We start from the raw sequence: 27,035 nt of genomic DNA, 5'->3' as shown, positions 1-27,035 counted from the left end.
TGCAGACCTTTGTGTTCACCACTGTCATTGAAGTACCTGAAGAATTCCTGCTACCTAAATCAAATCGTGCTTAATCTGTCAACCTCTTTCAACAATACTCTTCTTGACATCTTGTCTTTGCTTGGTCCAATGACTTCTACGTGCTTCTCTAACCATTATTTCAGCCTGTTTGTCAGCAGATCCACTACAGGTTCTCCATCCTTGGTTTATGAGGGGTGCCACAGCAACTTCACCCTTTCCCCCTTTTTTCTCTATGCTTTATCACTGGATAATCTTATTCCAATGAAACTACTCTCTCTCAGTCCTTAATTCAGATTTGCCTTCCGCCCAAATAAAACCTCCCTTGCTGTCTAGCCACATGCCGAGTTTAATCTCAATCCCAGTTTCTACCAGCTCCTCCCTCGTGTGCCGGACACCCTTTACTCTGCACGCCCCTCAGCTGGGGGGACCTTTGATCCTGATCTCCCTCCAGTCCCTCCCACGGTGGCTACCTTAAAAATCTATGCAGGGTCCAGACCCTTCTGCATAACCTCTGGGTACGACTATCCGCACCCTTGCGCACAGGCGAACCTGTTCGCTTGCTCCCCACAGGCACAAATCCAGCACAGCATGTCCAGGTCTTCCAGCGAGACCCCGCCAAATTCCGTTGCGAAGGTAACCCCATCCTGCCTCCCTCCCTCTGCACCCCCGCCCCTTCTTTGCCTTCAGTTTTCAAGGTGCCCCGCAGCCAGACCCGCCGCGACCTGTTGCCTCTCAGCGGGCCCAGGAACGCTCCCGCCCAGCCGGCGGCCACGGGCAGCTCCGCTTCCCCACCGCCCTTCCCACCCGGGAGACGCATTCTGTCCTCGAACCGGCACCAACCCCCGTGCCCACCCGTCCTCTACGCTACCTGCCCCCGGCCCCCTCTCCTTGCCAGCGCCGGAGGCAACCGCGCCGGGGCCCGCGCGGGGCCGTCCGGGCTGAGGCTGGGGCGGGGAGCGGCGCGGCGAGGCCGGGGGCGGGCCGCGCCGGGCGGAGCGGAGCGGAGCGGCGCGGCCCTGGCTGCGGCCCAGCTTCCTCCGCCGCTTCCTGCCGCCGCGCTTGCCTGCCTGCCTGCCGCCCGCCGCTCCGTGAGTGCGGGGCGCTCGGGGCGGGGAGAGGGGAGGCCGCCGGCCCAGCTCGGGGGGCGCCGTGGCCGCGGCGGGCTCCTCCTGAGGAAGCCGGGGGCCCGCGGAGCCTCGGCGCTGACGCGCGGCGGCCGCGGCTGGAGGGCCGGGCCGGACCGATCCGCCCCGCCATGGCGGCGGCCGGGCCCGCGGCCTGCGGAGCCGCGTCCCGGGGGGCGCCGCGCAGGTGCAGCCGGGCGGGGCGCAGGGAGGGGGCGCGACGCTTGTGCCGGGCTGGGGGCGGGCGGGGGGGAGGCACTGCCCCGCCGTAGCCCCGGGCCGGGCGGGCCGTCCTCCCCGCTGCCGGGGGCGCCTGGGGCAGCCCTGCCCGGCGCTTCTCCCGCGGCCTTCTGAACTGGTGGCCAAGTACAGCTCGCGTGGGCTCGTTTTGGGTAGCCGGCGACGAGCTGCTCGTGCCGACCGTCCGCTGTCGGTCCGAAATAGGTTAACCCTACCGTGACGTGAAAACAGCAGCACCGGGCCATCTCCGTGACCTGCAGTAAGTTTCTCGGTCTGTTAAATGAGAGAGAGTCGGTAGCATCGCCTTTGGTCGGGTTTAAACATAAGCTCTGTTCACTTTGCATTAGGCAAGTTAGCGAGGGAATGCAGATATAAAATGGTCTTGCGGTTCCGTGTCATGAGTCTGGCGTGGTTATTTCTGCCCCGCTCTGACAGCGTGGCATATGCCGGCCTGGTGATGCCACCGCCGGCCTGCTGCCGCTGCTGCGTGGCCGCGTGAAGGCAGGCTGCGGGCTCCCCACGCCAAGCGTTCTAGCAGGCGGCGCGTGTGGCCACAGCGCTGGCGCTCCGCTCCCTGAAGTTTAGTTTTCAGCGAATGGAGACCGGTACGTGCCTGGTGGTTGGATGACAGCCTGGTGACGGTCCTCTCGATTAATCGGAGATGTGGTATTTTAGACCCATAACTGCAACTCTGCACGTTGTATTTGAGTTAATGTTTTGATTTTCTGATTCCTGGATTTTTTTTGGAACTTCATTAGGTCTTTTGCTGTTGATGTCCTTTACTTCAGGACTTCATCCTGCTCTTGCTATAGATATGTTGCTGCTCGCACGGTTAAACAGGGTGCACACGACGGCACATTAAACACAGATGCAGGAGAATAAAGTAAGACGTCAAGAACGTAGAAGCAGATGGCAATAACTCCAGGTGTAGCACTGTATTCTTGTTGCGTGTTGTCTTTAGCTGCAAGTATTTCCCAATTCCATTAAATAATCCTCTCATAGAAGCATATAAAGCAGAGTTGTGTTTAAAGGATTCTTTCCTCTCTCATTTTCTAGCTCTTTAAATGGAAGCATAGTAGTGGCACGAGCATGTGCCACATTGATAGTATAATATGCCTTTGTGAAATTGCTCTGCAGTTTACTATGATTGTAAATATTTTGTCAGATTTTTTCATGAAATATTGAAGAACTGGTGCTCTGTAGTTTTGTTTCTGCGAGATTCACAGAAATGCAGCTAGCGTTTCACGGGTTCTGCTCTGAGCATCAATCCGAGATCAAGGACAAGTTGTTCCACTTTAGACATGTCATCAGAACAAACTGGGGCAGTTTGTGTGGAGGAGGGAAATGGAATGAAATTTTTTGCTCTCGGTGGCAAGACTTTGACTTTCAAAGAGCTCAAACTAGTTTTCCATAATCCTTTACGGTTTTATCTGTTTTACAACCATTAATTAGCCAACTCCCACAACACCCTTCCAGAGCAGATGGGAAGTTATGCGCAGCCGTTGTCTTCCTTCGTCTGCTCCGACTCAGCCCTTTAGGCAGGGGTACAGTGTGAGTCTCAGCTTAACGTATTATCTTGTGTGGGCTTCAGCCTGCTACCTCATACGCTGTGCTGCAACCACAGTCCCTTTTTTTTTTTGACTTCTCAGAATTAGCATTTCTCTAAAGTTCATCCATTGCTCATATTGCCCTTCATGTTCTCTTATGACACCTTGGACCACTTTTTTCCCAGTTTTTGTCCATGTGGTTATCCTGCTAAGATACTGTGAGTTCAGTGGTTCTTCTCCAGCTGTCTCAGTTGTTACGCCCACAGATTTTCTGTGGTGATGGCACTGTTACATCAGTGCTCGTATCATGTGAATGCATAGTCTGTCAGCTCTGTCATCTGACTGCCTTTTCACACACAAAGTTTTCGCTTGCGGGCCAACATCATTAGTTATAAGTCATGGCTCTTTTTATGTTACTGATGTGTTTTGCTTTTTAAAGCGTGAATTTGTTGGAAAATCCATGTTAGACCATGAACGCATCTACCCAGATGTTCTTCCCTCTTGGTGTGTTCATATTTGTTTTAAATACATTTAAGGTGGGACAGAGAACATAAGCAAAAGTGGCAATTTGCTTTATTTTGCTATATTTTGCTTTATTTGCACCACCACATGAGGTTGGAAATTGACAGGTATCCCTGAAATTTTCCATATGACCTTTGCTATAAGATACCAGCAAAAATATGTCATCAAAATATACTCCTTTTACCCACTCAATCCTTTAATTTGCTTTTGTCATAAACTCAGTTACAGGGTCTTTTCATTCTTCTTTCAACCACACATCTGGTTTCTGTTCATCCTTAGAAGGAATTTTTCTGTGGCAAGTGGGTTTCAGTAGGAAATCTGAGGGGGATTGTGCAGGATGCAAACATGAACGTTGGCAGACTATGTTTAGCATGGGTGGGTGGATAAAAAGGTTTAATAAAAGTGAGAAATGCTATGGGATTTTTACTGTCGCTTGGAAAGTTGTATCTAGTGGTCCGAAGGCTCCATCTCACTACTTGCGGAAAAAGTACATCAGTGTCTCACCCTTTTAGGACTGTAATATAATGTCAGAATTGGCGTTTGAGCTCCAGTGACGGTGTAGGATGTGTGATGTGCCTTTGGGCTAGGAAATCTTGGAGATGACACATTCAGAATTTCAGATGACATTTTCCAGGGGAAGAAGTGTTGCTGCCACTACCAGTCAGCAGTTCTGGTCCTTTTACTGCTCTAGCAGGCAGCGGGGGCTTGTTTGCCGCAAAGGTTTCGGTGGCTGTCAGAGCGCTGAGCCTCCTGGCCTGCTGATGGGTGACACTGCCCGGTTGCTAACTGTGATGGATGCGGTTCTTGCTCTGGTTGGGTGACATTTGATCTAGCGGCAAGCAAGCCAAAATGCCACAGGTAACGCTCGGAACAGACGTCCAAAATATATCAACTTGCAGCTTACATCAAAACATGTAGCAATTCTGCAGAGGATCTGGCATTGCTGACCTGTACAAGGCTCTCCTTTCTGTACTCTGACAGTTATGTGGAAGCTCATAAAGACCCTTCACGGATGTGCTACGGAGCATCTTGGCCTTTGGACTTAACCTGCACATCTGTGCTGTTCCTCAGCCCCTTGCTTTGGTGCTGGGCTGCTGTTGACAGCTGGACAGTTCTGTTATGTTACATGAAAGTGCTAATTTTTCACTGTATTCAGTGTGTGCGATGCCTTTTCAGTGTGATGCAGGGTTTTTTTTTGCATTAGCAACATAAAATGGTATCGTTTTAACTTGGAAGTTTGACTACAAGTGGTGAAACAGCTGGAATTTAGGATATCTGAGATGAATTGAGGGATTGAGGTATTTGCCCCAGCTTCTTTGAATTCAGGTGCTCACTGATGAAATAATTAACGATACTGGTTTCACAGTTAATGGGCAGTCCTACTGGGAGAGTCTTACCCATATCCAAAATAGTACCTGGAGACTATCTGTAGACTCACTTGGCTGTATTTCATGGGGTAAGTATGCTTAGATGACCTGGTGGTTATTACACCATTTTTATCTTGTTGTTTGCATTCTGGTAATGCAAGTGTTATCCTCCTAGTTAATCAAGAATCAGGAAAAATGTTGTGATAGGTATTACACAGATAAGAACAAAAATGTGGCACTTGCCTGAAAGAGCTGGCACCCTAATTATAAGAGGAGGGAAAAGTGGATCTTGGCAGATGGAAGCAGTGATATGGTCGTAGTCAGCACGGCAGGTTATTTCTCTAACATACACATGATCTGGTTCGGGTTTCTTATAAGCATCATAGTGAAGGTACAGCATGGGAAAACTCACTCAGGTGGGACATTTCAAAATTTAGCAAGTGAGCTGTAGACCTTGTAGGAAGAGGGACTCAACTTCTAAGAAAGGAGTTAGCAAGTGAGCTGTAGACCTTGTAGGAAGAGGGACTCAACCTCTAAGTAAGGAGTGCAAGATGATAAGACAGGAATAGGTTTTGGGGAGTCTAGACAGTGAAGACATAGTTTGCTTCTCCACCTCTCTTGCATAAAGATGCTGTGAAGAGGAACAACCTGTTTGGTTTTGGTTGGGGTTTTTTTTGCCCCCCCACCCCCCGAAGAAAAGTGAATTCTAGTTCACACTAGCCTTGTGTTTTATTGGTCCTAGCTCTACTGAGTTCCAGTAAAATATAATATTTAAAAAAATAACAATTATTTATTTTAGGAACTACATCCAGCTCTTTTTAGTTTCTAAATATATACTTTATGAAGAGGGTGCATTTCTAAATATAGAAATATTAATGCTGTTAAATATAGACTATTTCAGGCATACCTTACATTTAAAATAGTCTAGGCATACCTTAGATTGAACTTAACAAATTTAGCACGTTGATTTTTGGCACTTTGTCAAATTTGAAGCTTTTAAAATTAGGTAGGCAGATCATTCTGCTGCTTTTGAAGTGGTTTGTTCTTTCTAGAAAGGTGGAAATGAGCAATTGTAGTGAGCTTTTGATCTTAATCAGCTTTTTGTAAGCAGACTGGCATTAGGAGTCTTTGAAGAAGTAAAAAGTAAACCAAGAATAGCAAGTGATGATGATTACATTTCGAACTCTTGTATGCTGAGCTCAAAGAATCTGAACGCGTTTGGCAAGGACTATTTCTTAGTTTTGTATGAAACGATTGCTTAAAAGGAAGAGCTTTAGCTCTTTCTATTTTTTTTTTTTCCCATGAAACTGCATCATTTCTACTTAAGATTTTTACTCTGTGTCAAATACAGATCAGGGTGGAGCTAACATACCCTCTGAACTCTGAAGCTTTTTCTACCACAAAAATCAGGGTTTTCTTCTTTGTCAGATTCATTAGTCAAGTATCATTTGCACTGTGACTTGATTTTGTGTATACAAAAATAAAAACGTAAAGTGTTTGTTTTTCCATCACAAAAAGAAACTTCCAAGCAAGAATTCATGGAGACTTCTTTCTGCACAGGGAAAGAGGGAGAGTCTGTCTCCTTTAGGACACTCCACAGTTGATGGCTGTAGCCATAAATTACTCATTGAACATATTCAAAAAATAGGCAAATGGGTTGGAAAGAGGCAAATCATGGGAATATTGCCACGGTTTTTAATTGTCAGTGTGTCAAGTTCATTTTGTGTAAATTGTTCATTTCTTCTCTGCCTGCTTGTCCTGAATGGCTTGTGCCTATGGTCAACAGAAACCTAGAGAATTTTCCTCTTGCTTTTTTCTTATCTGTATTTTATGCTTTCTTGGGTCTATGTTTGTTCAGGGTTTTCATTCCAATAAAATCTCAGTCTTTTATTTCCTATAAACTGAAATATTTCTGAGAAGAAATTTCTGAAGCACCTTAGGTTTCTTCCTCGTTTACCTCAATTAAATATAATAATCAAATTCCTGGCATAAACATTTTGATTTTGAAATGCTGATCATGTTTTTAATTCTTAAATGAAATCTTCTACTTGTAATGTTTTCTGTCCCCAAATATACTGGAAAAGGGCAGAGAGTCCTGCATATATACTGTGCTGCTTGCATTGTAGATGCTTGCTGAGTAATTTGTTGCTTTTACCCTTTTATCCTACTTACATACTTTTCAAAATGAGGCACAAACCCCGGCTGGTTAGGTCCTTGATACGCTGTGGCTTTTCCAAGAGCTCACAGGTCAGTAAACATTGTCTGATGGATGCCTGTCTATATGTGTTTTCATGGAAACTGATTAATCTAATGGTCCGTGTTGTCTTTTGTTCTGCCTGCTCTTGCTGAAAGAAGACTGAAAAGTCTCCGGGTTGCTCGGTGGGTTCCCAAACCTGCAATGTGAACATCGGCTTCTTATGCCCGCGTTCATTTCTAATGCTACGTTGATTAATTTGGACTAGAAATGCCATGTTTCAGTCGTTGCGGGTACCAGCTGACACGCTGTCTTTTCCACGTGTCCTGAAGGACCCTAGGGAGTGGATTGAGCAGCGGGCTGTGCGTGCCCCGATCCGGATTGTATCACTGGCCTGTGGGCCACAGGATTTCACAGGTGGTAAAGACTTGTTTGCATTTCAGCTGGTTGGGCCCATAACTGTTCTTTCATGAAGTTGTCTGAGCTCTCAGAATGTATTGCTATGAACATGACTTTCATTTGGGTGAAGTCTGTGGTTTGGAGAGTCGTACGTAATCTGTCCAAAGAGCTAAAAATTGTTACGCTGAAGTGAACTCATAGGTCCTTTATGTCAATGTTGAATAACCTAAACACAACTACGTTCCTTTAGAGAGGTCTTTAGCTGTCTTTGCTATTGACTCTTTACATAATTTAGTGTAAAATCATGGGTTTTCTAACAGTAGCTTCATTGGCCTTACTGTTTCATGAATGTCTCAATGAATCTTGTGCTCAGTTAAGTGGCAGTGCGACAAGTGGTGATGGGTAGTTTCATATGAACCTTGGATATATGTGATAAGATGCCAGGGCAGAAATACAGAGTTGAAGTTGTTTGGGTCTGAAGCACCTTTTCCTCTTCTCGGGATGCTGTGATGTGTGGCTGTTGATATACGTTAGGCAAGCTAAAATTCGTTGAGTATAAATAGTCAAAAGCTGGAATATTCAGATCTTTCTTACTGTATGAACATGAATTGCGAACCTACAAAATCAGCAAAGATGAATTCTGTGGCATTGTTCACTTGCATGTCTGGGCATTTGAAGCTTTATACCCTTAAGTATAGGAAATTTTGGTATCTGTAATTTAAGAACATCATGGTATTTAATATAGTATAAACTGATTGCTATGTAAATGTAGCATTCTGAAAAAAATGAAGTGCATTTTGAAAGGTTGAGGAGACATGAAGCCGTTGATGCGAGGAAACAGAGAGTAAAGGTTTCTTTTACACTCTACAGAAATTTGACTTGTCCAAAGTAAATCTCTGATTGATACGTTCATGCAGAAAACCTCCAGCACTAACAGTATGCGTGGCAGATGCAGAGACTCTGTCCAGATCTATAGGAACCTGGACAGGAGCTCTGAGGTACAGGTTGCCTGCTTCACTTTAGTGAGGGCTGTTCAGATACCAGTGGTGGTGGTGCTCTAGTATCGATATTGATGACTGTTCTGCCGATTGGCTTAATGGATAAGAAAGGAGAGGGAATACTGAGTTCAATATACAGGTCAATTCCTGTGTCTCTCAGAGCTTCAGTAGGGCAAAGGTCTAAATGCATATACAGAGGAGATTTAAAAAGTTAGGTAGACAAACTTTTTAAGCTTTGGCAAACTTATCTACTTGATCTGTAGCAAGGATATATCTTTTGCTATTCCCAAATGTAGGGCATTTTAGAGGTTTCCTATACATAAATGAGGTAGCACAGTTGAAAATGTTTGGTACTGGTGGCTCAGGTGACATTATTAACTTGTATGTGGTACACAGCAAGACGTCATTTTTTTTCTAAACAGAATGGCTCACAGGTTTGCAGTGTATGAATATTTGATTATCTTACATTCATATGCTTTGTATATGAAAACATAAATTTGTTTTTATGGAGCACATCGTTAAAAGGCAACCTGTAAACTAAGCCTCAGAAGCTGTTTGTGTGATGCACAGCTAAACTCCTTCAGTGAATACACATTTGGATTTTGATTAAATGACTGGTGTGCTGAAATCTCTGAGGATTTTTTTTAGAAGTTTAGTGGCAAGTATTTATCCTTTAATTCTGTTTGTCATAGGACTCCTTGATTAATGACCCAAATTGCCTATGAGAGACTTCATCCATATGGATTCTCTGGTGTTTAATAGAGGGGTCAGCTCGCACTCCAGTCTGTCCTCACTCATAGGAAAGGACACTTTCATGAGATTTGGAACACTTTTGTATTTTATTAAAGCGTTTGAAATTGCTCAAAAGCTTTTAGGGAATGTGCAAGGGTAAATGGTGACAGAAACCTTTCCTAAAGGAGATATGTTAAGGAAGAGAAGCTTTTATTTTAATGAAGTTTTTCTGGTAAGGTATGGCTGGAGCTCTGTAGTAGTTTACAGTAGCAAAAGTAAAGCAAATCTCGGTATCTCAAATATTTAACACTGCTGCCTGGAAGTGTGTGTCCCCTGTAGCTACAGATACAATTTATAATGTCATGTAATATAACTAACTGATCTGGTGGCATTCCTAAGAGTTCACTCCTGACACGTTCACACTCCTTGTTACACAATAGCGGACATTAGTCAAAGCCTGAAACTGTGTTTGTGAGGTTTGAATGTGTGATTTGATCTCGTGCTTTTAGAGTTCAAACTCGCTACATTTGATGAAGCGTTTAGACAATAAAGCAACCCCTCTTTCTCTTTCCCAGTAAGTAACAGATGCGGGTGAAAGATCCATCAAGAGCCAACCCCGAGAAACCAAAGAGAAGCAAAAGGCCTAACAGGCTGCAGGATGAAGACTCTTCAGATGATATTTCAGGTAAATACATCAGGTGATGTTTGGCCCTGAGGTTGAGGGCTAATAACTTCCTTGTTGACTGATGAAAACCACAAATCAGCAGTACTTTTCTTGTTTGAATTTATAGCAGAAATATCCCCAGTTAGGTGTTTATGACATGATGGGTTGTTACACCACATGACTGCCCTGAAGGGCTGGAGAGTTGCTTGATCTTCAACGACAACCTCTTCAGAGCAGGAGGACGGTCCTTTCCAGCACGTGGAGGGTCAAGCACACATGGCAGGAGGCTGCTTGGCTGAACGGGAACCTTCTGACTGAGCCCAGAGGCAAAAGGAATGGCAGAGAGGGTGGAGGCAGGTTTGGGCTGCCCTTGCAGGGGCCCTGAGTGTGCAGGGATGGGATTAGGTAGGCCAGCCTCAGTTAGAGTTAAATCTGATAGGGGGTGTGAAGTGTAAGATGGGCTTGTATGGATACTGTGGCAGTAAAATGAAGGCTAAGGCAAGTGCAAACCTGCTGCTTGAGAGGGCAGGGGACCTAGGGACGTGGGACATGGGAAAAGGCTGAGGAGCTCAATCCTTCCTTTGCCTCTGTCTTCACATGTAAGCTCTGCACTCGGTCCTCCCTGGTCCCTGAGCCTAGTGGCAGACTCTGGGATTTAAGCATTGTCCAGAGTAGAAGAAGATTGAGAGCTGTTAAGCAAACTGGACGTGCACATGTCCATGGGATCAGATGGGGTGCATGCTGAGAGAGCTGGGTGATGTCATTGTGAGGCTATGCTCTGTCATCTTCATGACAACAAATTAAGGAGAGCAGTCGATACTCTGGAGGGTAGGTCTGCCGTTCAGAGTGACCGAGACGGGCTGGAGAAATGGGCTGGCAGAAACTTCACGGAGTTCAACAAAGGCAAGTGGAGAGTTCGGCACTTGCGCCAAAATAACCACATGCAGTTACAGGGTGGGAATCAATGGCTTGAGAGCAGCTTTGCAGAAAGGTCCTGGGGGTCCTAGTGCACACGCTGAATAAAAGCAAGTGGTGTGACTTGTGCCTACCATATGCTGGACTGTATTAACTAGAGTGCAGGTTGAGGTACGTGATTCTTCCCATCTTTTCAGCACTTGTGAGACTTCACCTGGAGTACTGTGTCCAGTTGTGGGCTCCCTGTTGCAAGAAAGACATTGACTTATCAGAGTGAGTCCAGCAGTGGGTCACCCCCTCCGTATGGTTAAGGAGATGGAGGAAGATGATGCATGAAGAGGGACTGAAGGGAATGGATTTGTTTGGCCAAAGAAGTGAAAGTATAATTTCTTTTTTGACTCCCTGATAGGTGGTTATAGAGAAGGCAGAGCCAGACTCTTCTAGGAGGCCCACAATGAAGGAACTAAAGGCCACAGACAAAAGTTAGGGCAAGGAAGATTTGGTTAGGTATGAGGAAATTTATTTTATTTTCACCATGAGGATGGTCAAACAGAAAGCTGATTTTCTAGTGAGGTGGTGAAACCTCTGTCCTTGAAGATATTCAACACTCAGCTGAACAAAGCTATCAGCAACCAGATCTAAATTTGTGTTTGACCCTGCTTTGAATGAGGGTTTGGACAAGATGGCCTTCAGAGGTCCCTTCAAACCTAGGTTGTTCTGTGATATCATAGAGGAATTTGTACAAAAAATTTGACACACAAGAACAGTGGTCGATACTTATGTTCAGAATGGGCAGTTGTATTAAGGATGCATGGGTATTTGGAAATCTATCTTTATGGATGGGAAAGGAGGTCAACTGCCTGTGGTGTTGTATGCAAAAATAGATTTATATAGTATTTTCTCTTGACACCCCCTCCTCTCCCCCCAAAAAAAACAAATAGGGAAATGAATTTTGTACAAAAGTAGTTCTTGTACTTTTGTACAAAATAGTTTATCTCTTTTTAAGAGATGGTGTTTATTGACTTAATGAAAAAAGGGTTTTCATTATAGAAAGGCTGAAATAGATCTCAAAAAATTCAGTATATGGGGAGCAGCTGGCTGATTTTTCCTATTTTAGTTCTTCGCCATTTTTTTTCGTAGTGCTGAATTCGTTGAAGACTCTGCTCCTTTAGTGTACACGTGCTCCCTTTCATGGCTATTATTTTTAATGGATGAAAGTGAGTATGTGTCATTTTCTCTAGGCTTAACCTGCCAGCACGTGAGCCAAGCAGTGGACGTGCATCATGTGAAGAGAGCGGTAGCTCAGAGCGTTTGGTCAATATGTGCAGAATGTCTGAAGGAGAGGCGGATGAGTGATGGTGAGCCTGTGGCACCTTCGGACATATGGCTGTGTCTCAAATGCGGCTCTCAGGTAAGCATATGTCGGAAATTTACGGAGATGGATAGGCCCTGATTTTCCAAAGGATATGACCGGTATAGAACTTTGTCTGTTTGGCATCTCACTACCTTCAGTGAAACAGTGTGACACAAGTGCTTAGTTGTGAGAGTCCATGCCTCAGCTTCTTCAATAGAGTGGGGTGTGGCCTTACGTTCTTCTTGTCAGGTTTTTGGCAGTGTTTTGGGTTAGCTTTGTGTGTTATGGTGCAGTTCAGCATCACAAGTAGTAGGTGACGCTCCTGCCTTTTCTCTGTTCTTCATCTGCGTGCTCTTGCCATTTACGGAGAGTTGGTTCCAGGAACTGTGTGGTTGCAAAATGCATCCGTTCAGCTGGCTCATCTGTCAGAAGATCCTGCAAATACAAATGAATGAAAAAACGGCTATGTGTATTGCTGAATCAACTTATACTATGGACACTCAATTGCTAGGTTTGATTGAAACCAGGGAGACAGGAGTGTGCAGGAGTGAGAATGCTGCTTTTTGTGGCAGCTAGCCATTAGATTGGATCAGTTATAATGTCAAATCGTGGCCTCACAGTTTAAAATGGCAGGTTCTGACCCCAAGGGCTTGCGCAGGTTTCTGTCCTATGACTGAAGTAAAGCCTGATAAAGAAAAATTCAGTTTACAGGCAACGTCATGCTTGGTTCAGCTAATAGTTGCCTGAACAAAGCGTTTCACAATTTTCTTAGACTTTTGCTAAGTCTTGCTATAGTAAGGACAGAAGCCAGCTCCTACCAGTATTATCTGAACAGATTTGATTTTGCAAAAAACCATGCTATTAGGAGGCTTCAGAAGATAGTTAACTGGATCTGAGGAGGACTTACATAGCTCGTCTCTGAAAATTTGTAGTTAAGATAGGCTTTTAAAAGGAGTTAAATCTGTGTGCTTTTCGATGTTTATGCTGTTAATAGCCTCCAAAACTCATGCCTCGTTCAGAGACCAGTCCTGAATCTTCTAAGTCCCGCTCTGTAGATATTTGAAAAATTGCAAATGCTTTCTCTCGAAGTTGCTGTACATAAATGCTGTGTCCTGAGTAGCTTTTTAGTACAAAACTAATTTATGTGCCTTTTGTATTTGCTGTCTGAAATGCATTTGTCATTCTTGAGCAGTGAGCATTACTTATGCTGTCCTTTCCTTGATATTCTGTGGACTAAATATAGTCATTTAATTCACATTTTTTTAGAGAATTCTTACTTTTGTGAATGGCATAATTTGCCGTCTGTTGATACTTATTCAATACTATTCAAAAGCTAGGAATTATTTCTATTAAGTTAAAACAAACTTAATAATTTTCTATACTTTTAACTGATTTTTCCAAGTAGAAAAGATGGGATTTTGGTTTTGTGTTGTCATTGATTTTCCTTTATTAGTAAAAAGAAAATGTGTTCATTAAAAAAAAAAAGTTAATTGATATCTTTATAATACTGGATTATAAATGAATATTAAACCCTCTCAATCCTTGAGAATGCTAAATGAGTATTTAGGGCACTATAGCTTTCTGTCTAATTTTGAAAAGTAAAGTTTTTGCAGTTTATTTGCTAATAATATAGTCTTTTCCTACTTCCCTTTTTTCCCCTTACTCTGTTGATGTTTCCATTTTTAGGGATGTAGTAAGAACTCGGAAGGCCAGCATTCGCTGAAACACTTCCAAACAGCACGTGCAGAACCTCACTGCATTGTCATCAACCTCAGCACATGGATCATATGGTAAGAATGAATATGCAGGTGTTCGTGTATGCTTGTGTATAAGGACTACTCATAACTTAAAGCAGTGTCTTCTCATGATAAAGAATGATTCTGACAGATAAAATGAATACTTTATATAGAGGAAAGGCAGGCTTTCTGGAGAGAAAATTAGTTTGTCCTTAGGACTCCCAGAGGGGTCACAAATCAATAACAAGATAGAAGTTTGAGTCCATTGTGTTCTGCAGAGAGTTGGCTGGTTATAGAAGTTTGTCCTTCCTGATTGTTTCTATATGATTATTTGCAGGACTATAAACTGAGATTATTTAAATCTGTAAGTATCACAGTGAATTGGGGCTGATCTACAGAAGAGCATATATGGGATGAGAGAATTCAATTTTATTCCTCTTTTTAGTATGAAAAATTGTAACCTAGAGCTTAAGTAATTTGTGTAAGGTGTTAGATTTGTTAGAGCTGGGAGGTGCATCCAGATATCCTGAATTCCAGTTTGTTTCTTCTTTTATTTAGGTGTTACGAATGTGATGAAGAGCTGTCAACACATTGCAACAAAAAGGTTTTGGCTCAGATAGTTGACTTTCTTCAGAAACATGGTTCCAGGGCTGAACCAAGTAAGTTTACACAAATAGTTTTATCTGGAGACATCTGTAATATACTGTGTCTAAAAATGAGCATTTCAGATTTTGAGTCATGTTAAACACACAATTGAAAAATTACGTATGCAGCGAGTATAATACAGTTTGTAATTGCTTGGGCAAGTGATGCCTGTCGAAACATAATTTCATTTTTTTTTCTACAGTATGATTACATTTTAAAAATATTTTGGGCACCATAGGACAGTTTTTCCAAATTTTGTCTTTAATGAGGGAAGTTTATTGTAGAGAAGATGTTGCCTTAAATAAGATGCCATATAAATTAATGCACAAAAGCTATATAGAAGCATAAATGAATTGAATTTTTCTAGTGTGGATGTGTCACATCTTAAATTTTTTTCTGATTTAAATTTGTTTTCCACAGTTAATTAAATTTGTTTAAGTGGATTTTCTAGAACTCTGTTGTTGGATGTAATGCTTTCTGTTCATTTATGTTACTGGGTTTTAATTGATAGAACGCTCATTTCTATTAATAGAAAATAATATTAAATTATTTTCTTATGTTAGGAGCCTACTATATCTTCTCAATATATGTAATAGTAGATAGAACTTTGTACGTGTGGCCCTCAACTGTCTGCTCTTGATAATGTTGACGTTATTCATCCCTACTGTAACACACTCGGCAGCATTTCTGGCTTGTGACTTAGAGAGTGCATCGGATTACAGATTTTCTTCACAAAAACCAGCTTAAGTAAACTTTAAAACAATTGCTTGCAGTTTTTAGCAGAGATAATCAACTGGTTAGAAGTAAGAATGGAAAAGAATTGCCTTACTGAATTAGACTAGGTATTCCTCTAGCTGCATGTGCATAAATCCTACTGATTTTAAGAGGTGTTACATATTTTTTGGGGGGAAAAAAATGAAGGGCCACTCAGAAATACATATTTTACATTTTGATCTAGTCACAAGTTGTATATTAAATTATTCGATTGTAAGAAATTGATAAATTGCTACTTTTTGCATCTTTTTGCTTGGAGCAATGAAAATACAGTATGTTATTTCACTTTTGTTCACAGCTTCAGTTTCAAGTGTACGTTTAATAAGTGGGTGTTGCAGCTTGCTTGCAGATGAAAATGCTGTAGTGTTTGTTTCAGTTAATTTAATGGAAACAATTTCATTCTGGTTTTGTACTTTCAGAGTGATACGACTTTGTGTGCTTCATCATTTAGATCCTTAATTTACGAACCTTCAAAATATCTAAAGTTTTCAGAGTGTGGTGCTTAAAAGTTTTCTGTAAAATATCTTAAATTAAGCAACCAAAATTCCAGACTAGCTCAGGAAAAGTAAGCTTAAGTTGAGCCCAGGATTTCTTAAAAATCAGGTGTTTATAGCAGAGCAGGGCAGAATATATTTCTGCTGGATATGTATTTGTGTTTCATTTTGATACTCTGTTTTGAAAACACATATATTTCATTTAAGTATTTGCCTGATATAACTGGAAACTCTTTTCTATAACTGGAAACAAAATTGTATAGTTTTTGTTTAGGGCATAAATGTTTTTTCCTTTTTCCCCCCACCTCCCGTTTTAGTTAAACCAGTTTTCCCTTCGGTTTCTGAAACCAGGCATTGAAACAAAAAACTAGCTACCATCCAGCTTCAGTTTGTGGTCGTGCATTTGGAGGTAGCAGTGCACTGAGTTGGCCCCGCTCGCTGTGGTGCCTGGGAAAAGGAGGTTCCGGACAGTGATGTAAGAAGTAGAGTTGGGTACCAAGAGTGATGTCAGGCGGGCGGTGTGTTGTGGGCAGCGCGAGCGTCCTCTTGCAAGGCGGTGGGAGGTGCAGGGCAGTTTTAAGTCAGTGACGGACCGATTTCCCGGCGTCTCAGACCACGTGTTACCGGTCTGCACGGTTACGCTTCGTCCTTCGAATTCATGCAGGTGCCTGGTGTTGAGTGAGCGAATGGACGCGCTGGCGTCCATTTCCCAGCTGCGGAAGCCATGCGCAAGCCTTGCGGGGTGACCGCCTCGGCAGCAAGAGGTCTCGGCGTGCGGAGGTTGCTCCTGCAGGGCTGTCGTGTCTCCTGCTCCATGCCGGGAAGGGGCTAAGGCTCACGTGCAAGCCTGTTTTCAGGCAAAAAGCAAGCGTGTGTCTGAATTTCCAGTAATGTTTTAAAGGTAGAAGTCAGCGACCCTCTCCATGTGGCAGAGAGTACGGCTGTGCTGGGCAGTTTGGATCCCGTTCTTGAGAGCAATGGGAACGTTGGCCCAAAGATGATTTGTTGGGTTTGCTTAAGTGGCGAGGAAAGGAGGAAAAAACTGTTTGCCTGGCATGGCCTGTTGCGTTCCCAGCTGGAAGAGGCTGGGAAACAGCCGTGTATTGATAAATATGTGGTGTGCGTGAGAGGGAATCCCCAAGCAGGATTGGCATTCTTGTTTCACTTTGATAAATGTAACAGCAATGCCTTTTGTGTTTTATGTCAAATACTTGGCCTGACACACTTGGTACTTCCCCTAAAGAAATATAACTTAAGTAAGATTTTTTTTTTTTTTAAGTTATACTGCCTTTAAGGATTTTTTGAAAAATAAAGTCTGAAATCAAAGTGTAATTCATGCTGTTGTCCAGAAGACAAAGGACACAAAGTATAACAGTGAAAATTAACTCTACTATTGACAAGTTATCTTTTATTTTTTGAAGTGTATCGTTTTATTTCATGTTCCTGTGATATTTTCAGTGTAACTGTCACCCTTTAAACTCTGAGTTGGCTTACAATTTTTTTACTCATTTTGTGTAATAAAAATAAACTAATTTTAAGTAAATGAAAAATAACTTGTGAGAAACAACTGTAGAACTGACAATTCATAATTCGTATTTCCCACTTAAAAATCAGTCTTGTGCTTTTTTCGCATTGCTTTTCTGTTTCTTCCTAAAAAAGCAGCCAAAGTGAAGACACTTAATTTTCATATCAGAATGTGGGACTGTAACAACAATTCATCTTAGGTTTGGATTTCTTTCTGTTGTAACAACTGGTTGGCATGGTGTGTCATTAAAATTCAAATAGCATTGTGTAGAAATTTCTGCAGAAATGCAGTATGAGCATGGATATAAGTAACAGAGAAGGGCTGCTAGGTTTTTTTTTGTTGTTGTTCTCAAAAGTGCAGGAGTCATTTAAAGATAAAATAATCAGCTTAAACATGTAATGGAGGGTTATATAGATTTCCTAATTAATGCATCTGGCAAAATAAACAAAAGCAAAATGCTTGTCATTTGGTACTAATGTGGTGGAATAGTGTGGCAGCAGGATCCCTGCTTTTCACTCGGCCTCTCATAAAGATTCAGCTTCACTTCAGCTGTAAAAATGTGCAAATTACATTACTACTACATGACTGACTTTTGTAATTACATTAAGCGATTGAGATAAATCCCAGTGCTCGGTTCCCAAAAGAATGCTTGCAGCTGTGTGATTTTCGCATCTGATCCTATGGTTTGTTGTACCCAGCAATGCCTGCCTTTTTTTTTTTTTTTTTTTTTTTGCCTTTTTGTTTTTTTAGCGGAGTCTGTTTGGTTAAGAGGTCATGTTGGGCACAAGATGGAAGAATAAAGCAAGATTGCTTTCTAGGGTGTACCACCCAGAAATTTGTTTTGTGGAAAAGGTTAGCAGGCCATGATGATTTTCACAGAAAGGCAGGTGCAGTATTGTCCATGTGGCACACTTGTGAGCTTCACATGGACATAATGCACATGTAGTACACAGAAACCATGCTGAGACATTGCGATCTGTGTGTCTGCTCATTTGCTGGAGAAAATAAATTGTTTTGCAGTCTTAAAAGTGAATATTACGCGTATTTTCCTTTACAAAAACCAAATTAGACGTCGGTGGAGACATAAGCTTGCATACTCAATTTTTTTATAGAGCAGTTAATTAAATTGGTTTGTGTGGCAATAGAATGGGAAGGAAGAATATTTATTCACAAATTTTGTAGTTAAATTTATTGTTGGGAAGGTCAAGCAGAGGAGTGAGATTTTGCTAGTAAGTTCAGCTGCCCAGATTTGCCAACAGGTGAAAGTTAGAAACATGATTTCTATTTTAATGGATATAACTGATGTAAAAAAAAAGATAAAAAGAGACATAATTTTACAGTACAAGCAATAGGTGTTAACTTGTATGGAAAAACAAATGATATGATGAATAACTTTTCAGATTTGCATTTGGCTGTGGATATTAGCAGTTGACAAAGGACCGCACTGAAAATAATAATTGTGTTCTTTCATAACTGATTTTCACTACGTGTAATTTGGAGCTTGAAATCATAGAAGTCCATTCTATCTAATTAAAAACAAAATTAACTAGAAAAATAAAGCAGAATATGTTGATTCTCCAAATCTGAGATACACTTCAGCAAAAAGACATTTCTCTTGTCGGTCATAAATTTTCTTTCAGGTTTACTAACTTGTTAGGGGCCACTGTTAATTATACGTGTTGCAAAGAAATGAAAACTGAATCATTGGCAAAAAAATTTTTAGACATTCTATCATTTTTATCCATGGATTCTTCCCTTTTCAGTCCACATACTTATTTTCTCGTGAGGTGTAGCACAAGTCATCTGAGCATAGAGGATCAAAACTGGTGCTTGAATAGCTTGCTCTTTCACACTGTGCAGACGTGTTTTTTAGTTTATAACATTCTGGCAGAATCAGAGAAATAAAATTGCAGTTTGTAATCTTTAATTTGGTAGGATTGTAACACTGCAAGAGAAATTGGGCGTTTAAAACGTAAAGCTAGTGACCATTTCAGAAGAGAACCGTGCTGTTTTTCTAAGGGTTAGATTCTCATTGTTGTACAGTGTTGGAAAAAAAAAATTAAATTTTTTAAATAAAAAAGGTGTGCCAGACAATTTAGTAGCATTTCATAATACAGCATGATGAGAACTTGGTAAAAGAAAGGCAATCTATTAACCTTGCTTTTACTGTGAAGACCTTCAACTGAAGTACCAGAGTTGTATTCAATAGAAAAGGGTTGACCTTCGAATAAAAGTGCATATTCCTGGAACCCTCAATTTTAATTAGAAAAAAAGTTGCATTGAAAAGATGAGCAAAAACGCTTACTCCTCCGGCTGAAAGAAAAATTGGATGTCATTTATCTTTTTGCTTGCATACCATCTGCACCCCCAGGCACAGCTCAGTTTCAGCAAGGGCGGTACGGAAGTCTGTGTGCGCTGCAAATGTTTGAAATACTGGCAAAACAAATTGATAGGAAACCTGTGATAAGTTTTCTGGTCGTCTTTTGCAAGAGGATGTGTCAGCACCGAGTGTGCTTGTACACCTGGTCTGGTGACTTGCTCTGATTCATGGACTGAGTCATTGTCTATGTTAACGCTGGGTTCGGGCGTCTCAGTCACATACCCATGAGGCCGGTGCTGTGCAGCTGTGGGACAAAACAATGTTCCCTGCCTCCAGAGAGCTTATGAGACAAGACTACAGGTGAGCAGAAGTAGGTAAAAAAAAGCTGAAGAAAAGAGTGGCAAGACCAGAGTGCGTTGCAAGCAAGAGCTGTAGCAGCGGAGCAGCCTCTGACTGCTGTCCTCTTTCCTCTGGGTCTGGTGGGAAGGGGGGTTGCTGGCACGGGGGAGAGCAGAGGGTGATGTCGGGAAGCTTTGCTGAACACGAAGGCTGCGCCTAAGCACACATGCAGCTGTCTGAGATATGAAGGAGTGAGTGCTGGAGGTGGACGTCGTGGTGGGACCAGAGGCAGGCGCTGACCTGGTGCCAGAGAAGAGGTGGTCAGTGAGGTGTGATGAGTCGGATGGAGAGCTGGGCAATGGGTCTTGGCAGAGTGCTTCAGCAGGGCGTCTCTGCAGCCAGATACGCTTTTTCAAGGGAAAAGGAGGTTGTGGTGATCAAGGCACAACTTGGGTGAAAGTTTTCCCTGTGTGACTAGATTAGAAAGGCCACTCCTACAACAAAACTGCAGGAGTCTGACAGAGAGGTGTAGTCTGAACGCGTGAGCCCCGGGACAGCCACAGTCGGATATGCTGTCCCCGTTGTGGAGGGACGGGCCTGCCTGGGGCTGATGGCCGCGGTGCCTGAGAAGGGCAGAGAGGTTGAGGGGCACCATGTCAACCCTCTAAAAGATGTAATAGTGAACTACAGACAGAAATCAATCTATGAATTTAATTACTTTTGTGCTTTTCACTTGGCTTGCTCTCATTAACATTAACGAGGTCCTTTATAACAGGTATTATGCACGCAGCCGGATGGTTTGGAGTACTTCTTTTCTCAAAACACTGTTTGGCCAGGAGCTGAAGGCCCTCATGGGCAGCAGTAGATGACAGGCATTTCGATGGAATCCTTCTGCTGGGATCTTTGTTGTGTCTATACTGGCATAAAAGTCACTTTTCATATCCAAAAGCATGCCTGTTAAAACATTACAGGATTGCAAGATTGTGTCGGCAAGAGTCCATGAAACAGTTCAGTGCAAATTCACTTTAAAAAATTACATATTACCCTTTTGATTAATAACGTGCTTGTAGCCTTGGGTTAATCTTGCAGAAGGACCCTCCAGCCCCAATCTGTAGAAGTATTAGCTATCACAGTCATTACCAGCATCTCCTATTAAGACTGACCAACTCTTCACATGTCAACTAAACATTCAGCTTCAGGCCTGTCTGTCATTTATCGCTGAACTGGGGACACTGAGCAGAGTTAAATTAAAAACTGCTGTCCCTCCTCTGGCTCTGTATATGTCCTTAAAAATATCTGCGTGGAATAAGCGAGGCAGCAGATAATGTTTGTAATGGCAAAGCAACGCTTTTCTGTCAAGACTTTTTCACAGATACAAAAATCCTAGTAAAATGTCACGTTGATAGCGTTTGTAAAATCTATTAAAAAATCAAGAGGCAGTAATTAAAACCTTCTGAATGAAAGGAGGTTCCTAGACTTCAGTAACAATATACAGGCCTTTTCTCAATTTGCTACTACTTCTCCTTATCCCTATACTAATTATCCAGCTTTGTGGCAATCGGATGTCTGGTTCTCATTTATTGTGTTTTATAATTGCGTATTCATCCAGCTCTTATCGCAAAGCTGGATGCTTCGGCTTTGTTTTCCCTCCCTTAAATAATTTATATGTAAGGTTCAGCAAATGGAACCTTGCTACTTGTGTGAAGCTGCCATTTAACCATGAAGTGAAATGCTTTTATCGAGTTTGCCCTGCAGATATGGTCCGCTGTGGCAGTGCTGTCCATATTTGGTGGCTGTGCAAGGAGAGCCAGGTGGTGCTGCAAAGCATAGCACAGTGAAGCGTGGACAGATCTAGGTTTGACATTTGTCATCCTGTACTGCTAAAGGGAAGAGAAAAATCTGCTTTTCCATATGCTTATGCTTTAATTTTTGCCTGCAGTTTTGTCCAGATGGCCTTGTGAACATTGTTTACTTTAAGATGCTGTCCCAGATGTTTTTGAATGCCGATGGATAAATGCAACAACTGTGGTATACTAATACACAAATTATTTACACAATTTTGGCTTTTTTTTTTCCCCTTCTTTTTTTTTCTTTTTAACCATCTCTTCTCCCCAGCACTTCTCTGTATGGCACACTTTTCTGAGGAGAGGAAGTCTCCACTTACATTATTAAATTTCTGAGAGTGAGCAGTGCCTTCGAGTTGCAGACACTTGGAGCTCCCATTCTCCTGCTACGATTCTTTTGGAGCTCTGCGTGGGTGGATGAGTCTCAGACACTGTAGCCAGCCCCTTGTAAGCCTGTCAATGAAAAGGTGTTGCCTCATGTAGCCCATAAAACTGTGACTGTTTCAGGGCGTGAGCAGCTCCCAAGCTATTTGTCGTTCGTTGTGTTGTCTGCTTTTTCAAGGAGAACTTGATCTCTTACTTTGCCCTTGTACCGTCTTAATTTTCCACACCAGTGGAAAGGAGAATATTTTAAAGCTGTGTAAGCAGTATTACCAAGAACATTTAAAAAATGATTTTAAACAGCAAAGCACCTCTAGCTGCGTTTCGACAAACTCGGATACAATTTGGAAAAATAATTATGCCTTGATGGCACTATAGGGTGCAGACAGACTGTGTCAGAAGCTTGTTGCCAGATACAATAGATATTTTAATGACTTCTTTTTTATTTAATTATATTTTTTCATCTTCTAAGCAAGAAACTACCTAGGAGTATACATAAAAGAACCTTTTGGCATGAGCATTTCATTACCGTAAATAGGTCTGTTAGTTATTTCTCAAGAACACTTTAATGAGACTTCAATGTGAAACTCATTAGAACAAATATATGAATTCATATGTCAAGACAGAGATGCAGCATCACAGTTCTTGGCATCTATTAAGTCCATAACTCGTTTACATTGACATGCATTGTTAATCAATATTTAAGACACTGCAGATGTCAGTAATGTTCATATTTAGTCCTGCAACCATGACAATGTGAAAGTTGCTAGTAGAATTCGAGGCTAAATATTGTTATCTCAAGTCTTTCCATTACCTCTAGGCTACAAGTTAATGACTAACTTTGCTGCCCCTCATCTATTTAAATAATAAGGGAAATAAGGAAATACGTGGACATTATACTGGTAGCATTTTCCATTGCAGTTTTATAAAATTTTTGTTGTATAAAATTAAAACAGCAGCATTGTATGCATTTGGGTTGTGTTAGCAATTCCTCAGGGTGTGACAAAGGGAGGTGGGTGGAGGAGCAAATGTAGCCTTTGGGGAAACTGATAACTCTGATTCGACCATTGGCCGAGTTGTACAAGGCAATTCAAACAAAATGCCATAACTGATAAAGACTTGCAGCATTCAGGTGGTAACTTTCAGTTACCTCTCTTCAAATGCACCAAAAAGCAGCCTTTGTGTGGTGTTTCTAGTGTATCTAATGAACGTACATCTAAACTGCTTATTGTTAATCAGCTAACAGAGCCAGTTTTACTTTATTTATTGCTTGGGTAATTGAAGAAGTTACAGTCTTACGGGACAATGTAATCGTTGTGGAAAGTTTTGTTGGATATATGTGGTTGTTGGGGGAATTTTTTTCCCAGGGGTTTAACTGCTGATCTCTCTCTCTCTCTCTCTTTCTCTCTTAAAAGACTATGTGAAGCAGTCTGCAACTGCTGTGTCTTAAAAGTTGTCCTTTCCTCTATGTTAAAAATTATAAACTTAATCCATGGAAGGATTGAATTGATTGAACTCTGCAATTATATAGTAATGTTAATCTATAGTTTAATTATAGGTTCATCAAAAATCATACGACTCCGTGAAGAAAACAGTGAAACAAGTGAAATACTGAAAGGAAAAAGTTCTGGTAATGGTGCATCTGTTCCAGTCAAAGGAATAAATAATTTAGGAAATACGTGCTTTTTTAATGCTGTCATGCAGGTAAGATGGAAAGATCATACAGCTTTCTCTTCATAGATTTCAGAAATACTTAATCTGTATAAACTGTGGGCTTCAGAAATGGTTCTGACTGTTACCAGTCTTCATTCTGCTTTCTGAAGGTCCTTTTCAAATTCTTTTTGCTCCTTGCTATCCCAGCAATACTACTTGTTATAACAAAAAAGAATTCTTGGATCAGTAGCGTTTTTCACAGTAATGAGACAAATGAAAATGTCAAGTGTTTTACACACTGCATATGTGTGTGGGTTGTACTCTAGCATATGGTTTTATTTGTAGTTCAGCATTAGGCAGTCATGAGTAATGCACAGTTTTTACCATACTGGTGGGTGTGGTATGCATAAAGTGGTACTTTATGCATAATGTAAATGTCTGCATAAAGTGCATTGAGATGATTTTAAGTCCCTGCAATGGATGCAGTTATAAAAGTACTTTTATTGATTATGGTTTTTTTCTGACCAGAATAAGAGGAATGAGCTGTACTAATACATTTTTATTGATGTTGAGTGCACAACTAATCCAACATCCTCAGAAAAGCAGCAGCCTTAGTGGGTTGTATATTGGAACATCCTATTGCTTGTCAGCTGAGCAGAGACATCTGTATGTCTGCAGACAGGAGTGAGCAAATGAGAAAAAACTGCTACAAAGATGCTCTGAACTGGCACTCTTTACCTTGTGTTTATGGCGGTGATTACAAAACTCAGCAAACAAATAGTAAATTCGTAAGGAGTAGAACTACTGCTAATGGTTCTCTTCCATACTTAGGGCATTGTACAAACCTAAGTGATCTGCAGTCGAAGTTAACCAAAAATAAAGAAACAAAACTGAGATATGTTGAGTTGGTTTCTCTCTTAAATTCAGAGAGGTAATGCTTTTCAGTGTGCCAGAGCCCTTGTGCTTCTTGGGGCACGATGAGGGGGACTGCAGAGTTTAAAAGAAACAAATGGTTGCTGATACTAATGTCCTCACCACAAAAAAAGGAAAAAAAAAAAAAGAACGAATCTTGTTGTTCAACAAAAATAACAAAGTTATTACTAGGGAACTATTTTGGAATTACAGAAGCAGCAGTAAATACAATTTTAGAAACAGCCTAAGATCAATGATCTTGGCTCTTATAAGGGTAATACCTGCTTTTTCTAGTGGTCTGATTTAAAGCTGCTCCGTTGCACATTATGAAATATATCTGGTTTTGTCTATCCCTGAAGCTAGAATTTATAACTAAAGAAAAATGTATAGTTGAAAGATCAACACGTGTTTCTTGGGTTTATTTTTTTTCCTTTAAGAACTTGGCACAGACTCATATACTAAATGAACTGATGTACGAGATGAAGGAGAAAGGAACAAAGTTAAAAATCTGTCATACTTCAGACTCCCAATTGGTAAGTATGCAGTGAGAAATACAAATTTGGGTAAATGTGGGAAGAAGCTGAAGGATGGGAAAGCACATCTCCGTTAAAGACACACTCTTACCCTCCCGTTTCTTTTGCCTTTTAATTGTTTAGCTGGTTTATGATATCTGTGAACTTACTTCTTTTACAAAACTAATTATTCAGCCCTGGAGGAGGAGGAATAATCACTTCCTTTCACATTTTGTGACATTGAAGTAGCAAATAATGCCTGACCTTAAGAAAGAGTGGCTGGCTTATTTTTGTTTCTTATTTCATTTCTTCAGTATGCATGTATAATACAGAAAATAGTATATTTGGCTCTAGAAAGTGTTCATGAAATATTTTATTCCAGTCTGTCCCTGCCCTTCATTGATAAGGCTTGTAAAATTTATTACGTGCTTCACATGCCAGAGGATTAAACTGAGAAGCAAAATTTCAGTGAGGACCAAATTTCTTGTCCTCATGCTCATTGCAGGCATGTGGGAAAGAGACTCCTGTGATTATTATCAAAAGATTGTGCTGCTGTTCCCAGTGAAGTCTTAGAGACTTGGGTTTCATAACATGTTGTTGGCAATAAGGATAATGCCCCTTTCCCTCTGCTAGCTAAAGAAAGCGTTTTACAGAAGATTTTTTATTCTTTTTTTTTCTTTTTTTCTTTCTGTGCTGTTCGCTGGGAGCTTTCTGGTGGCAGTCATGGTTGAGGGGTGGGATTCTGTTTCAGATACCTCTGAAATGATGAAGATTTCTGTACGTTGCTGTCAGTGGTGTTCATAGCTTCTCCAGGCAAGAACAGTGTGAAATTCACTGCATTGCTGTCTATATTTCCTCCAGTGGCAGTTCTGAGCAGCAACATGTTTCACTAAGTTACCCTGAGCCACAGCGGAGGTCTGGAGCTTGTTTGTGCCCGGAGGCTTAGAAAGCCAGTGGTACGTTGGCTTATGCTTGATGCGAAACTTGCGCAGCCATAAGGTTAAAAGATTTATTTTTTGCTTAATGACAATGCTTACAATGTAAATAAGATCTTCAGAGCAAAGTCTGTGTTTTCTGGTCTTTGTATGTCAACACAGGATTAGAGGGCTGCAGTAGTCTAACTAATAGTAATGTAGAAACTCCCAGCTTCCTGCTTGGTAAAGGGCATTATTTTTCCACCTTTTGATAGTGTATATAATGCAAATACTTTATATTTGTGTGTATCCATAGCACTTATGTTTTGTGTGGATCTGCTTTCTGGATGAGGCAGTCCCTCTAATTGTTTGTCCGGCAGTTGTAATCTGTTTTTGTGAGAATCAGGCCAGCTAGTGGGAAGCATTGTGATCATGTACGAACCGTGCTGGGGAGCGTGTTGGGGAGAGCTGGCGATCGGTGGCCGTTGAGACGCACGTGGCATGTAAGCAGTGCAGGAGTGTCTCCGGCTCTAAGACTGGCTCGGGTGGCTGCCAGCCGGCTCCTTCCAGCCCCAGGACCTGCTGGCTGGGGTGAATCTCACACCAGGAGGGGCTGTGCGGGATGTACCCCAACACGTCGGACCTGTGGGGTCTGCTGTCAGCCCCTGCTGCGAACCACTGCCGGTACCTTCCGGGCGCCTGGTTCCTGGAGGAACAGGGTATGTTTCTGTGGCTGTCGGATGTGTGGAAACTTTGGTGTGCGGCTCGCAGGTCAGGCCACTGAGCTCTATCCTATGCTGGCCCATGGAGGAGGTCACCCGCGTTGTCTCTCCAACTGAATTTCAGTGCATGTGTGAGTAAGAGTAAAGCAGGTAATACACGAGGTATTCTGTTTTTGTGAAAATCGGA

At 41.8% G+C, this 27,035-nt stretch overlaps 1 protein-coding gene across 10 annotated transcripts in view; it reads left to right on the top strand.

Moving 5' to 3' along the window:
• Positions 1-993: 993 nt before the first annotated feature.
• Positions 994-27,035, top strand: part of USP45 (ubiquitin specific peptidase 45) — a 59,274-nt gene continuing 33,232 nt past the window's right edge. For 6 of the 10 annotated variants that reach the window (XR_012672962.1, XM_075145547.1, XM_075145542.1 and 3 more), the window contains exons 1-7: positions 994-1,109; positions 9,720-9,829; positions 11,965-12,134; positions 13,764-13,867; positions 14,372-14,472; positions 23,694-23,839; positions 25,138-25,233. Coding sequence is in view for 8 of the 10 variants with exons in the window: in XM_075145547.1 (XP_075001648.1) it covers positions 9,730-9,829; positions 11,965-12,134; positions 13,764-13,867; positions 14,372-14,472; positions 23,694-23,839; positions 25,138-25,233 (717 nt within the window). In the remaining 2 variants the exon portion in view is untranslated. Of the gene's footprint in view, positions 1,110-1,447; positions 1,645-9,719; positions 9,830-11,964; positions 12,135-13,763; positions 13,868-14,371; positions 14,473-23,693; positions 23,840-25,137; positions 25,234-27,035 lie in introns of those variants that run through there. The other 4 variants (XM_075145544.1, XM_075145548.1, XM_075145543.1 and 1 more) reach the window with 4 other exon arrangements.

This window comes from Calonectris borealis, chromosome 3 (genome assembly GCF_964195595.1).
Source record: "Calonectris borealis chromosome 3, bCalBor7.hap1.2, whole genome shotgun sequence".
Lineage (NCBI taxonomy): Eukaryota > Metazoa > Chordata > Aves > Procellariiformes > Procellariidae > Calonectris > Calonectris borealis.
Note: the sequence above shows the minus strand (reverse complement) of the source record. Positions and strands in the feature narration are given on the sequence as shown.